Source organism: Diabrotica virgifera, chromosome 7, assembly GCF_917563875.1.
Source record: "Diabrotica virgifera virgifera chromosome 7, PGI_DIABVI_V3a".
NCBI lineage: Eukaryota > Metazoa > Arthropoda > Insecta > Coleoptera > Chrysomelidae > Diabrotica > Diabrotica virgifera.
In genome coordinates, this window is record NC_065449.1 from 168,693,124 (window position 1) to 168,709,389 (window position 16,266).

The following is a 16,266-nucleotide window of genomic DNA, read 5'->3' on the forward strand; positions in this document are numbered from 1 at the left end:
TTTCTAAATATTCTTTTTTCTCCTCTTCCAAGATTTTCATAATCTTCGAGAGTTAATCTCGTCTTGCACTGCTGGAGTCTCTTATATGCTTCATTTTTTTGTTGGTTAATATGTCTACACTATTCGTCGAACCAATCTTGGTTTCTTCTGGTCTTGATAGGTTTTAATATAGTTTCAGCCGCTGTGTGCATGGCTTTTTTGCATTTAGTCCAATGCTCTTCTATTCGCGGTGTGCATGTACTTAGAGGGGATACGAGAAACGATCGTGCGCAAATATCGGAGAAATCTTGAAACTTCCTGAAATAATTCATATTGTCAATTGAAATTGTCAAATTGACGTATATTTCATACCTACTGTCATTGAAGAAGAAAAATGGTATGTTGCTCCAAAATATTGATATGATATGAAAATATTATATAAAATTAAATTTAATTAATTGTATTTTGCTTGCAGTACTGCATTAATAATTAATTTTATTTACTAGGTACATACAATTGTTTACCCGTTAATAACATAACCTCAGTCTTAATTTTTCTTCTTATAACTTTTTTGGGCTATGGCCTTGACAATTATCCAGCAACCGGGACTAATGCAATTGGCCAATACAATTAAAAGGGCGAAAAAAGTTGCTAAGCTGTGAAACCAGGTGTCGCTTTTCCGAACTTGCACGGTCCCAATATTTAAATTTTCATAGACGTTTGGTAACACTTCGTCTAAGATTTTCATGTAATTAGCTCTAGCAGTTTTAGATATTAGACCAGTGTTATATTCTGTGGATGTTATGCTGTGACCTTTTTTACGTTAAATATGCGTGCTCTGAGCTTTAATTTTATAAGGTAGTGGATCGGAGTTTTCTTTGATTTATATGAGTTTAAAGTCGATTACAAAATTCTTTTATGACATAGAAATTAAAACAACAAAATAATTTTATATTGAGTCCTATAAATAATAAAAACGTTTTATTATAAATAGTTCTTTGTTATAAAAGTGTAATTATTTAATATTATGTTTACATAAAAATTTTATGGGGGCTTTGTGCCTTTAAACCCCCCACATGTTTGTGTACGTTCCAATTAAACTATTAAACTATTTTTGCGGTACCATTAGTTAAACACGGTGCTTATTAAACTTTTTTGTCTCTTAGTATTTTTCTGATAAGGCACATTTTATCGGGATATGGCTTCTTTTCTAATATGGTTCAAAATATACCTCAACCTGTAAAATTATAGTCTAAGAACTAGAGCCGAAAAATCATCTTCATAAGTAATATTTTATGAAGTTTGGCACGTGAAATGTGTCTATTGTATATTGATAATTATGACCCCTTTAAGGCTGACACCTCAGTGGATACAGGAAGTAGCAATACGGGTTGAAAGGGGAAAGTTAGTGTAGTCTTTAAAGGTTTTTGTCTCCTATGTTGTTAAACCTCCATCGATTTGAATGAAAATTGGTGACTAGTTAGAACATACCTCAGGAAATAAAAATGATTGGCTGCCAACTTGCACTTTTACCCTGGGGTGGATACCACCCCTTCTCGGGGTGTAAACGATTTTATTAAAAATAAACCCACAAATCGATAGAGGGACAAATTATAAGTAAAATTTGTTATATCATGTTATCAAAATAAATCAATACTTTTTGAGTTATTAAAGATCAAAGATTTGTCTGTTTAAGAGAACATGCGTGAAGTTCCGAATGATAAAAAGAACATACAATTATATTAATTAATTATTGTATGTTACTAACATTTTATTTATCTATTCTATGTCATATTATGTATAAGTTTTTAGTTTGTGAAAACTGTTATTATAGATAGCAGTGCGTGAAGGATTTAAAGTGTGCGTGAAATAACAATGTATTTTAAATGAGATTTACTTTTTCGCACTGTTTGTAACTTTAGAGTTGTCATGGTGACAATCCTTAAGTTTCGCGTTGTCATGGTGATGACAAAATGAGCAATGAATTACAACAAAAGTTTTAACAGTTTTGTGGTTTGAAAGTAGTTGGAACTTTTAAATGTCAGTTCTAAAAATTGTAGAATAGAAATGAATTCCAGTGACGAAGAGTTACAGCTGTTTTTATTTGTTTATCGTAGATAAAATATTGTATGAAACCGTGCGTGAAGTACTTTTTGCGAACTTACTCGATTTATAGCACTCGCTCCGTTGTCGCTCGTATTCTAAAAATTGCGTACGTTCGCAAAAAGCATACTTCACGAACTGTTTCATAAATAACTATTTTATATTATTTCGATATTATAAATTTAGCAAAAGTGTATTCGAATATGTCAAATGTACCCATTATTGGACACCCCCAGTTTCTGGACATATTCAGTTTATAATGAAAAATAAACATCAATTTAATATCGAAATAATATAAAAATAATATGTTACTAACATACAATTAATTAGCATGTTCTTTTTATCATCCGTATGCTTTTAAATAGACAAATCTTTGATTTTTAATAACTCAAAAAGTATTGATTTATTTTAATAACATGATATAATAAATTTTACTTAAAATTTGTCTCTCTATCGATTTGTGGGGTTATTCTTAATAAAATAGTTTTCAACCGTATTCACCACCAGGGTAAAAGTGCAAGTGGCACCAAATCAGTTTTGTTTCTTGAGGTATGCTCTAACTAGTCACCAATTTTCATGTAAATCGATGGAGGTTTGACAAAATAGGAGGTGAAAACCTTTACTGACTGCACTTACTTTCGCCTTTAATCCGTTATTGCTACTTTCTGTATCCACTGAGGTGTCAGCCTGAAAGGGGTCATAATTGTCAATATACAATGGACATATTTCACAGGAAAAACTCCATATTACTTATGACGATGATTTTTCGGCTCTAGCTCTCCGTCTATTATTGTAGTATTGGATGTCCTCGCCATAAATTGATTAGGTTTAGCATTTTTTGTTTTGACACTGGCACTCAGTTTTATAAATATTTTGATAGATTTTCCAATCTCAACAAACTGGTATATATTAGTACCATGACATATTAAATGTCATTAAAATATAAATAACAATAAACATAAACATAAATAAAATATAATTAGGTGACGTCACGTGTTGTTTGAACCCTTTTAAATGCACAGCAAATTTTAAGTTTCTACTTCTAAGTTTTGGTTCTAAGGTTTGGAAGCGTGAAATTTTGTAAATCTCATTTTTAAGCAAAACTGAACATTATTATGTAATAAAAAGGTGCAAGTTTCCTATTGTAAGCTGTACAAATCAAACAAATCATTTACTCATATAGTCTAGTCGTCAATGATTTGACCTCTAAACATCAACAAACTTAATTTCCCTTACTGTCAGTTTTGTGACCCCAAAAAAATGCAAAATATTTGCCACTTCTACCCCCTGGCTTCCCGCTAAAACACCCTCTTCGTATCTGAAAAAACGAAAAAAAAAATCGATTTAGAGAGCATTTATAAAAAATGTTTCAAACACGAAATGTAGCTGAGAAAATTTGAGAGAATGAGACAACGTCTTAGGCTACCGGAGATTTTGAATGTCAGTTTAGTTACGCGCGCGAAATCAATTTAAATCAAATTTGTATTATATTACACAAAACAAACCTTCGGTTAATTTCTCTGTTCAGACTGACCCGATCTAGGAATAGATTATGTTCTTAATTCCTTCTAACAAGAAAATTTTATCTATTTTTCGTCCGCTATAACTTTTCCCAGAACTTTTCCCATTTCTTGGAATGCAAAATTAACGAGAGATATATAAATCAATTATATTACAATTTACGACAAACACAAGTTCATTTTCCAATTAGTATAGAATATCTACTAAGTTGTCATAAAATGGAAATATTTAAATTACTTATAAAGTACTTGAAAGAAACAAATATAATCATTTAAGTGAAATGCGTATAAATATAACAAAACTAATAAATTGAGGTAAAAATAAAATAAAAATCTGTGGCTAACGGACTCGCATCCAAGCCATTTTTTCAAACACACACACACACACACACACAACCTTTTCCCAGAACACTTTTCACATAAGCACAGAACTGTGAAGAGTGGCGAAGAATGGGGAGATCTATGTCCAGCAGTGGACAGAAGAGGTTGCGTAATGATGATGATGATGACGATAACTTTTCCCATGCGTCACGAACCATTCTCAAACAAATTAAGTCAAAACATAAAGTGAAACGAACGCCGATGTGTGAACTATATTATAGTATACAGTTTACAAAATGTACATACAAATCGGCGTATCTTTTACTTTATGTTTTGACTTAATTTGTTTGAAAATGAATCGTGACCAATGAACTGTCAACACTGATGGAATGGCCCCGTCCCATTCCAACAGTGAAGCGAGATAGGCGCCAACATACAAGAGAGAGGTTCTAGCACTTCTAGAGAGACATGAGAGAGACAGAGAATTTTCAGGTAAAATTTGCTACAACTACAACGTACCTGACTAGCACTGTCCGATTATCTTCCCTCCTTTACCTGATTATCTTCTATCTCATCCTGGCGCCATTAACTTCGTTTTATGACGATTCCATCAGTGTTGACAGTTCGTTGATCGTGACGCATGGGAAAGTTACAGCAAACGAAAAATAACGAGCTAATAATAGCGAAATACGTAAAGTAGAATGTCTGGTAGATAATGTCTGATTATTCCTGTTCGTATATTCTTTATATCTGGACCTCAGAGGTAAACTACACTATGTCATTTTAAGCAACTTTTCAGTAGGGCCGTTTGAATATTTTAAAAATCTTATATTTCCCATAATTAGGTATCTTTCGCTCTGAAAGACAATGCGATCATATTTTAATTATAACATAAAACTAGTTTATACAATCCAACTAATGAAACGTTAAAATTTGCCCTAATTACTGTAATTAATGGTAATTTACAGTGACATAATGCAGTTTACCTCTTAATGTTTTAAAAATCTTATATATCCCATAATTAGGTATCTTTCGCTCTGAAAGACAATGCGATCGTATTTTAATCATAACATGTACCTAGTTTGTACAATCCAACTAATGCAACGTTAAAATTTGCCCTAATTACTGTAATTAATGGTAATTTACAGTGACATAGTGCAGTTTACCTCTAATAGGTTTGATCTAAACTTATAAAATATTTATTGAATTTAAAGGTATTTAAGCGCAAAAAATAGCTAAGTAATTCTCATGAAACAAATTTTTATTTTAGTTAAATGTTATTATATTAAAACCTGTGGTAACGGCCACCTGTCAAAATAGGCAACCTGTACTAACGGCCATTTATATAATACGGACGCGGCCAAATAATCTCATTATTTTTAAAACCCATTTTATAGAAATTTACCAGTTATTATCGGCCAAAATAATTTTGTATGGGTACTTCTTGATAATACCCAGTATTGCAAAATGCCCAATACTATTTTATTACTTCGTATTTATCTAAAATGAGATTAAAAATAACCTGCATAAGGGTGAACACGAAGAAAGGATGTCGTACAATAAGAAACCTTTGTCGCTAAGAAACATAATAAAAAGATTATAATAGCTGAGAAAGTGGAAAGTCTGGTTTAAATTTACAAAAGTTTGCCGAAAAATATAGTGTTGTAAAATTATGAAGCTGTATTATAAAAAAATAAAAGTAAGCAGAAGAATTATTTAAAACGCTTCACTAAACGCTAACATTTGATAACAATCTGAACAGATTCTGTTTTTTCCGTATACTGGCCAAATTATTAGATGCACTATAAAAGATTAAAAAAAAAGAATGTGTGTTTACTTTGTACTCACGTAAGAAGTTATACTTCTATTATATAATTTCAACGAAATAAATATACAACAGTTACAATACAAAAAATTAACAATAATTACCAAAAAATAACCAAAACTTAACAATGCCAAATATTAAAAAAAAAGTATGAATTGTCCGGGATTTGAACCAGCAATCTCGCGATTTCTCGATCTCTGGTCCAATGCTCTACCAACCAGGCCATCAAGTCGCATGTTACTGACGTTTCAGATATACATAATTACACATCAAGGTGACAAGTGAAATATAAAAATAGATGTTTTATTATTTTACGCCCAAGGAAGACAAATCCAAAGACACAAAATTATAATAAATAGTACATTTATTAAAAAACACTAATATATTATTTTAATGACTTATTTGCGCTGATACATAATTTGAAAGATTAGCAACTAAACGTCATACTGTCGGTGTGCGCATGCGCGCAGATTTATAAAAAAATTTACTCTCAATCGCGCCTAAAGAAGTATAACTTCAAAAATGGTTATTATGAGGTAATACCATTGTAATACTAAATAGGTTTTATGTATGTACCAGACCCAAGGTATATTGTTTGGTTGTCCATTTAATTTTATATATTTTATCACAAATAGAACGTCATTATTAATGAACCAATATGTAGGTATTTATTGACTCTTGAAAGAAAACAGAAATAAAATTAATGTTTACAATTTGTTGCTGACATATTGTGGCTCAAAAAAATAATAATATTTAATAATACTTGTCATTTCTGCTTCTTTTATATATATATTTTTTTAAATTTAGCATAATTTTAAGTGATGCATAACTTTTGAAACTACATATATGTATAATTAGAATAATACCATTCGAAATAGAAACACCAATTTTTAAGAGAAGGTACACAATATTTGTTGCTTGTTTATTACAATGTATTAATAACTATGATTTTTATAAAAACAACTAGGTAACTATAGAAAAAGAATAGATGAAAACAAAGAGATTCATTTCTGTTCAGAAGAATAGTTACCTATGACCCGTTTGGAGCTAGGTGCTCAGTGCGCTATGTCAACATAGTGTTGTTTGCGATCAACACTCAGTTAGTAACTGTGAGCTAAAAACACCCAAGTTTACATGGCGCTTTTTACCTCTCAAATTATTTGAACATAGTGTTCTATTTTTTTGGTAATTTCGTTTTCGGGGTCATTAGTACCAAGTGTAGTATACCTCTAGAAAGCTCTTGGAGATCTGAGTGAAATAAAAGAATAAAAACAAAACAACGCCATGTCGACATAGTGTAGTTTACCTCCGAGGTCCAGATATATTATTTTATACTTTGTTTAGAAGTAGAATTTTGCAAATTATTTCTAGATGTCGCGCATTATTATCTATTTTATGAAAAATATCAGGCTCCCTCTAGTGCCCTTTAAGAAAAGGAACGTGTAAAGTAAATTGTCAATTTGACCAACTATGTCATTTTATATCGAGATGAATACAAATATTTTCAAAGATCATAGTGATTATGTAGGGGAGCAAAGTATGCTAAATGTGCAGTCACTCGAGCGTTATGGGGACCTATTGGGTTGTGAAGAGTAGGTCCTAAAACCAAAAAAAGTTAAGTCAAGTTTTCCAACTTAGTGGGGACTTTCCATTTTTAATTTAATTTTCCATTTCCAACAATCGTTTTTTTAGATTATGGCACCATCTATCCATAATTCGAGAAAATGTCTCGAATAAAAGTTACTTATTTTTACGTAAGGAATCCAAATCTGCAATAAAAAATGGGGGCTCCCATTTAAGATTTTAAAGTAACCCCCCATCCCATCTCCGTGGGGGTCGTGTTTGGTGCTACTGGATAGATTTTTCAAAAATATTGAATACGTGTATTTTTCAGTTTTTCGATCCGATGTTCATTTCTAGATATATCGCAGTATTCGTATTTAAAATTTTGAATTTATCCGCACCCCTCTCCGTGGGAAGTGGAGTGTGGTATCCTTCGATAGATTTTTGAAAATATTAAGCACATATTTTTTAGTTTTTTAATCTGTCATTCATTTCGCGAAATATTCGCTTTTTTCTTGTGAAATTTTGGGACTTACCATTTCCTTACGCCCCGCTAAAATCGTCAGATTTTTGAAATATACACTGTTTTGCATGTATGTACTTAACTTACCTTATCTTAATCTGACGATTTCGAGTTTTTCTAAGGATATATTTTTTTTTCGGCCTCCCCTTAACGAACTCCCCTGTTAAGAGCCAATATATGGTAGAGGTACATTTTCAGGGTACAAGGTTTCTCCCCATGTGATAATCTGACGCGCTCGAGTAACTTTAAAAATCCCCGCTTGGGCTCCCCCACCATAATAATTTTATTATTAAAAAGTTAAAATTGCTTAAAAACCAAAACTGGGAGCTGTACCAGCTTATTACTGTGCATTTATTCAATCTTGTTAAATATTGCATGCAAAAGTTATCTTTAATTCAACTTACTTGCATAAGATTAAAACACATAGCGATGAGCGCCATTCCAAGCATCAGGTAAATGGAGCAAAAAATGAAATCCCAATATCCTTTCTCTATGGCGTAAATTTTATTTCCAGGCACCAAGTCTCCAAATCCAATGGTGCTAAGGGAAATGAAGCAAAAGTAAGACGCGTCCAAGAATGACCAAGTGTCCTCCCAGTGTTGAAATAATAATGCTCCGCCGCAAATGTAACTGGAAAAACAAAAAATTATCATTAATCAAAAATTTAGGCTAAAAAATTTTAAATATTTTTCTTACTGACTTAATATTGTAAAGTTAAATAATAGATTTAATTCTTTATATAGTTATTAGGGACCAAGGGACAAGGATAATAACGCTTGAGGTCAATGGTGTATATACCGAGGGCCTTTGGCCCGAGGGATATACGTTGACCGAAAGCGTTATTATCTATAATACCCGTGGTGCCTTCAATGTTTAATGTCCGACTAAATTATTCTTTATATGCAGAAAATTTGAATGAATTTTGATTTCATTAGTTTTTAAATAAGTACATTGACCAGCAATAGTCGTAACGTAATTGTGGTAACCATAGTTTTACTTAGGTTGTTATTTGTCAACTTGAGAGTATTTAACTTAGTTATTTAAATTTAATACCCTAGGCGTTATTTTCAAAATAAAGCCCTAGGGCATTATTATCATACTTAACTGACCTGGAAATCATGCCATTGTGTCAAATAATATACCAGTCGGACATTTCCAAAAAAATAATAAGAAGAAAAAATAAGATTCAGGTTATGTTATTAAAACGTAAACAATTGTATGTAGTAAATAAAATTAGTTATTAAAATGTAGTACTGCAAGCAAAATAAAATTAATTAAATTTACCTTTATATAATAATTGCATATCATATCAATATTGTGGAGCAACATATAATTTTTCTTCTTCAATGACAGTATATATGAAATGTACGTCAATTTGACAATTTCAATTGACAATATGAATTATTTAAGAAAGTTGCAATATTTCTCCGCTATTCGCGCACGATCGTTTCTCAATTCCCTTCCAAGTACTTGCACACCGCGAATAGTACATAATAGCGATGTTATCGATTTGGGCGTCATGAGGTCATCGATGATTTTTTTAATGTGAACAGGGGTCGTGTGGTAGCTCATTTGAAAGATGATTCAATTCTATATTTAGTCGAATAAACATTAAAATCATTATTTATACAGGGTGGCCAAAAAATAATTTTTCAATTTAAAATAATTGACGCAAAAAGAAGAATGAATGTAATCTATTTAACTCAAATTACATTTTACTGATGCCAAATAATATAAAAAAAATGTTTATTTCATAAATAAACATTGCCTTTCGCTTAAATTAAGTGTCAAACAGCCACACACCTGCCTCTTGGCAGTTTGAACATTTAATGTAAGCAGCGAAAATCAATGCAATTAATTCAATTCACAAAAAAATTTTTGGCCACCCGGTATAAATAATGATGTTAATGATGTTTATATTACTGAATAGAGAATTGAATCACCTTTCAAATGAGATACGACACAACGCCTATTCCCATTTAAAGAAATTATCGATGACCTCACTATTATGGGTTATACGTCAAAAAATCATAATTTAAAAATAGAAATCGACCTGTAAGAGCTTTAACTCTGAAAATAATTAAGTCATGAGATAATAGACCGTTTCCACACTTTATGAATGCACTGTATAACAAAAATATATCAATAGGTCATGGTCAATAGAAAACGTTTGAGACAGAAAAATAGTAACAGATTGGAACTCATTGGATTAGGAAGAAAAAAAAAATTAAAAAAATAGAATATTCTTCAACGAGCATGTAATGGCGGTCATTACTCACGATAACTAAGTTTGTGAATTACTCACGTAAGTTATCAGAGTGAGTAATACCCATTACATGCGAGCAGAATACTATACTTTTTCTAAGACCTTTTTTTATTAGGAGAAAAATTATTAAAATTATTAAAAATAACCAAGTTTTTGGTTTTTAATTTTATCTTACCAAAAAATTTTTTCACGAAATTTATTAAAGAAATATTACCTCTTTGTGTCCTAAATTCACTGGATTCTCTTTATTTAAAATATTTGTAATTGTCCCTTGTTTGGATTTAATATTGAAAAAGTACCCTGATTTATTAGTTAAAATCTCTTCATTCTAGTGATGTAAAATAATTTATATTTTTATGGAAGATTTCCTGAGAAAATGGAAAAAAGGTAACAAATTTGAATTTAAAAAACTTACAGTTTAGTTACTTAGAAAACGTAATATTGCATGTTACATTGATAGACAAAAAATTGCAAATCCATGAAACATAGAGAGTGCAAAAATGTGAGAAAATAGTGGATTCTCTAAATACATACTAAAAATTAGTTTTAAAAGATTAGTAATAAAATGCCTAATGTTTTCATATGCTGAGCGACCTCTTTTCCTTTCAGTCCTTGCTTTATAAAAAGTAGACCTACACTAGTAGAAAGAAAATAAAAGAGGCCAAATCCACCTGGCTGGCAAATCAATGTAGTGAAATAGAAGAATATTCTAAAAAGTATGATAGCTTTAACATGCACAAGAAAATTAAGGAAATCACAAATACACAGCGAAAAAAGAGAGATGGCCTTCTTAAAGATATAAATGGAAAAATTATTATAGAAGTCAAAGAGAAATTAAAAAAGTGGAAGACATACATAACAGATCTGTTTGAGGATAATAGACAAGAACCGGAAGAAATCGACAGCGAAACGGGACCAGAGATTATAATGGAGGAAATCGAACAAGCAATACGAAACGCAAAAAACGGAAAAACTGTAGGTCCAGACGAAATACCTGCGGAATTACTGAAATGTCTAGACGATGAAACTCTACCGGTACTACTGGATCTGTTTAATGAAGTATATAAAACCGGAAAAATCCCTCAGAAATGGTTGGTGTCCACCTTTGTAACAATACCAAAAACAATATACGCCAAAGATTGTTCGGACTACAGGACAATATCACTAATAAGCCATACCCTCAAAATATTTCTAAAGGTGATTCATGGAAGATTATACAGAAAGCTAGAATATGATATGGATGATACCCAATTTGGGTTCCGCAAAGGACTTGGAACAAGAGAGGCATTGTTTGCGTTTAATGTCCTCTCTCAAAGATGCTTAGATATGAACCTGGATATTTACTCCTGTTTCATCGACTTCGAAAAAGCGTTCGACAGGGTCCGACATGAAAAACTAATAGAATTATTGAAAAACAGAGATATAGACAGACGAGATTTACGAATTATCATCAATCTGTATTGGAATCAAACGGCCAATATAAAGATAGAAGAACAGGAGTCCGAGAATATTGATATAAAGAGAGGAGTAAGACAGGGTTGTGTTCTGTCGCCGCTACTGTTTAACCTGTACAGTGAAGCCATATTTCAGGAAGCGATAGCGGAGCTAAGTGATGGAATCTCTATAAACGGAACAATAGTAAATAACATAAGATTCGCTGATGACACCGTTATAATGGCAGATACCCTGGAATCACTACAAGAATTGCTAAATAGAATTAACGATTATTGCATTCGATACGGACTAAAAATAAACAAGAAAAAAACTAAATTTATGATTGTCTCAAAAACAGAACATGGAAATGAAAGGTTAATGATAGAGCAAACCCAAATAGAAAAAGTTAAGACATACAAATATCTGGGAACCTGGGTTGATGACAAAAATGACCAAAGCAAAGAAATTAAAGTCCGAATTGAAACTGCAAGGCAAGCATTTATAACAATGAAGACACTGCTTACAAACAAAAACCTTCAGTTGCCTCTCAGATTGAGGGCTCTAAGATGCTACATATTTTCTATATTGCTATACGCAATGGAAGCTTGGACATTGAAGAGACAACACATAAGAAGAATAGAAGCGTTCGAAATGTGGTGTTACAGAAGAATATTGAAAATTCAGTGGGTTCAAAGGATTACCAATGTTGAAGTGCTACGACGTTTAAATAAGGAGTTAGAAATTATGAAAAGTATAAAAACTAGAAAACTGGAATATTTGGGTCACATTACCAGAGGAGAAAAATATGAGTTGCTGAGAATTATTATGCAAGGAAGGATCCAAGGAAGAAGAGGCATAGGAAGAAGACGCATCTCCTGGCTGAGGAACCTTAGAGAATGGTTTAACTGTAGTTCATTACAACTATTCAGAGCAGCAGCCAACAAAGTGACCATAGCCATTATGATATCCAACCTCCGATAGGAGAGGGAACTTTAAGAAGAAGAAGAAGACCTACACTCAATATGATACTGTGGTTTTACTGGGAATATATCAGGCACATTTCTCAAACGAGCAAAAATGTCGAAATCATTTAAAGTGTTTTGTTTTTAAATATGCTGTAATACATAATATATTATCTCTTGTATCTTATTATTCTCAACAGATCGAAAAAGAATTTCTTTTAAAATATTCCTAAAAAAAATTAACCGCAGAAAATGCAATGTGATTGAAAATTAAGTATAAAAGCGTATTCTATTTAATTTTACATAAACAAAGCGCATTTCACCTATGCAACGCACTTTATACAGGGTGTTCCGAAAAGAATGGTCATAAATTATACCACACATTCTGGGGTCAAAAATAGTTCGGCTGAACCTAACTTACCTTAGTACAAATGAAGAGTAAAGATATATAATGAGGCAAGCGACAAAAAATAAATTTCTCTGATTTTGCTATTATAATGATCTATACAACAAAGTCGTTAATCTGTATTATGGGCAAAGTAATAGTCGCATTGGAAATAGTTCTAAATAAATTCAACAAATAGCGTCCGCTGTTAAGTATAGTGTTCCGTTTCCTGATAAAAACTCATTTTTCTCGATTGTACATTTTTGTCGCTTGCCCCGTTATATATCTCCACTCTTCAAATGTGCTCATAAAAAAAGTTACAGCTCTTTAAAGTTACCAAATGAAAATCGTTTTTTTTTTCAATATATCGAAAACTCTCAATGGTTTTTTATTGAAAACGGACATGTACCATTGTTATGGCAGGACCACCTTAAAACAAAATTATAGTGAAGTTTGTCCACCCCATAAAAAATTTATGGGGATTTTGTTCCCTTAAACCCCCCCAAACTTTTGTGTACGTTCCAATTAATTCATTGTTGTGGTACCGTTAGTTGAACACAATGTTTCTAAAACTTTTTGCCTCTTAGTATTGTTTCGATAAGCCAGTTTTTATCGAGATGCGGCTTCTTTCTTACTATATTTACATAAATCATCGATCGGATAGCTCAGTGCGACTAGCGGCTGACCCACACTTCACTTCGCCTTGAGGTATGTGATTTCAAGCCCAGCCCAGGCCATCCGAAAACAAAAAGGCTAACGCGTCAGTATAAAATTCTAAATATTACTCTGGCGCTTAGACTGGAATATGCGGGCATCTGATCGACCTATGAGGGAGCAATACGGCAAGGGATAAGGGCTTGCGGCTCGGTGATACTTACCCATAGATCCCTACCGAAGGGCGTTGACGCCTAAGAACGGTGTAATACATACATAAAAAATTTATGGGGGTTTTGTTCCTTTAAACCCCCCAAATGTTCGTGTACGTTCCAATTAAACTATTATTGTGGTACCATTAGTTACACACAGTGTTTCTAAAATTTTTTGCCTTTTAGTCTTTTTTTGATAAGTCAACTTTTATCGAGATGTGGATTCTTTTTCAAGATATACCAAAAAATTTAAGTTATAAATAAATTTTCAGATTATTAACAGGTGTCTATAATCATACTTTACCATATACAAATATGTGGTGGATTCGACAAATATTCAAAATATCTCGATAAACACTGGCTTATCAAAAAAGTACTGAGAGGCAAAAAAGTTGTAGAAATATTGTGTTTAACTAATGGTGCCACAATAATAATTTGGTTGGAACGTACATAAAAGTTTGGGGGGTTTAAGGGAACAAAACCCCCATAAAATTTTTATGGGGTGCACAAATTTCACTATAATTTTTTTTTAAGATGTTGCTGCGATAAAAATTCCTCATGTCCATTATCAATAAAAAACCGGTAGGAGCAAAGGGCTGTAGCTCTTTTTGTGTGCACTATTGTATATAGGTAAGTGAGGTTCAATCAACCTATTTTTGACCCCAGAATCTGTGTTATAATTTATGACCAATCTTTTCGGGACACCCTGTATAATTAAAATGGGTTCTGTGTTATAGTAGTTCCTAAGATACAATCGGTCAAAGTTAACCGGTATTTGCGACGAAGTTATAAACAACATAGTGGTAATCATTAACCGATTAACGTCCAATTTTTTTTTCTCGAAATTTCACAATAGTTTGATTTATAGGGCCATAATTTTCGTATATAATATCATAAGAGAGAAAATTTTGCCGGCAATATTTTCTATTTTCTACTGGTATGAAGGTTTGTTGCCTGGAAATTTTCGCGAATTAAATTTTGTCAAAATTTCATAAGCGAAGATTGCCAAAAGGCATTAAACTTGAATAAAACCGGAAGAAGTTTTGCCGATAAATAATTTTCTCTCGAATGATATTCGACAAGATTATTTAGATTACTAATAGATAAAAAAAGGGGGGTTAATAAACATCCTTCAGTAAGCAGGCAAGTTAACGAAAATCTAACATTTGCCAATGCAGCAAACAACGAAAAGGAAAATGGCAAAAAGGAGGAACGAACTAATAATATCGAACAAAGTCTGCAACTCATATTAGCGAAGCTAGAAAATCAAGAACAAATCATAACAACACTGGATGAGAGGCTAAACAGATTAGAATATAGTGCCAAAGGAGCTATAACTAAATCGAAACAATATTAATTCAATAAGGTACTAGTGTGGAACACAAACGGACTCCTGAACCACCAACAGGAGCTTCAATTAGTTCTACAGACAGAAAATATAGATGTATGCCTCATCTCAGAGACACATTTTACTAAACACTCATTTATCAAATTTCACGGTTATAGAGTCTATCATGCGATTCATCCTGATAATAATGCAAAAGGAGGAAGTGCAGTGATAATTAAAGAAAATTTACAACATTACGAAGAAGCCAACTACGTAACAGAAAAAGTGCAGTTAACTGCAGTAACACTTAGAACTCTTAGATACCCACTGATAGTGGCAGCAATCTATAGTCCTCCGAAACATACAATAAGTAAGGAGGAATATATTGACCTCTTTACCGAGCTGGGAAATAGATTTATAGTAGGAGGCGATTATAATGCTAAAAATACCCACTGGGGCTCAAGGTTAACCACAACAAAAGGAAGAGGACTTTTAAAAGCTGTGAATGAATACGGAGCCATAACCTTGTCAACAGGGAAGCCAACTTATTGGCCTACTGACCCCAACAAGATACCTGACCTAATTGATTTTTTCATAACCAAAAATATATCGCAAAACTACCTGAAAATAGATGAATGTCATAAGTTATGTTCTGACCATACAGCAATAACACTAACACTAAGCGAAAACATAATATATAAAGAAAATAACCCTTCGCTAACTAATAAGTACACCCACTGGATAAGCTTCAGACAAATGCTAGAAGAAACAATTAATTTAAACGTTTCGCTTAGAACCGTAAAAGACATTGAAAAAGAAGTTGACCAATTCAATAAAGACATCCAAAGAATATCTTGGGAATGTACTCCAGACATCAAAAGACGCCGAAAAGGATGCAACTACCCGGCAGAAATTAGAACGCTGGTATACGAAAAACGGAAAGCAAGACGAAAATGGTTCCAAAGTAGAGCTCCTCAAGATAAAACAATTGTAAATAATCTCACCCAACAACTAAAAAGAGAGATAAAAGAATTTAAAGAAGAATCCATTAGGACATACTTAAACAACCTAACGAATGAAAGATCCACAGAATACTCATTATGGAAGGCAACCAATGGATTAAAAAGACCAATGATGCAAATACCACCCATAAAAAAAGAAGACGGCACTTGGGCTAGAAGCAGCGAACAAA

The 16,266-nt window shown here is 32.4% G+C and overlaps 1 protein-coding gene across 1 annotated transcript in view; it reads right to left on the reverse strand.

Moving 5' to 3' along the window:
* Nucleotides 1-16,266, reverse strand: part of LOC114325462 (TWiK family of potassium channels protein 18) — a 962,626-nt gene that overhangs the window by 61,290 nt on the left and 885,070 nt on the right. The window contains exon 7 of the mRNA XM_028273543.2: nucleotides 8,239-8,464. Coding sequence (XP_028129344.1) covers nucleotides 8,239-8,464 — 226 coding nt within the window. The remainder of the gene's footprint in view (nucleotides 1-8,238; nucleotides 8,465-16,266) is intronic.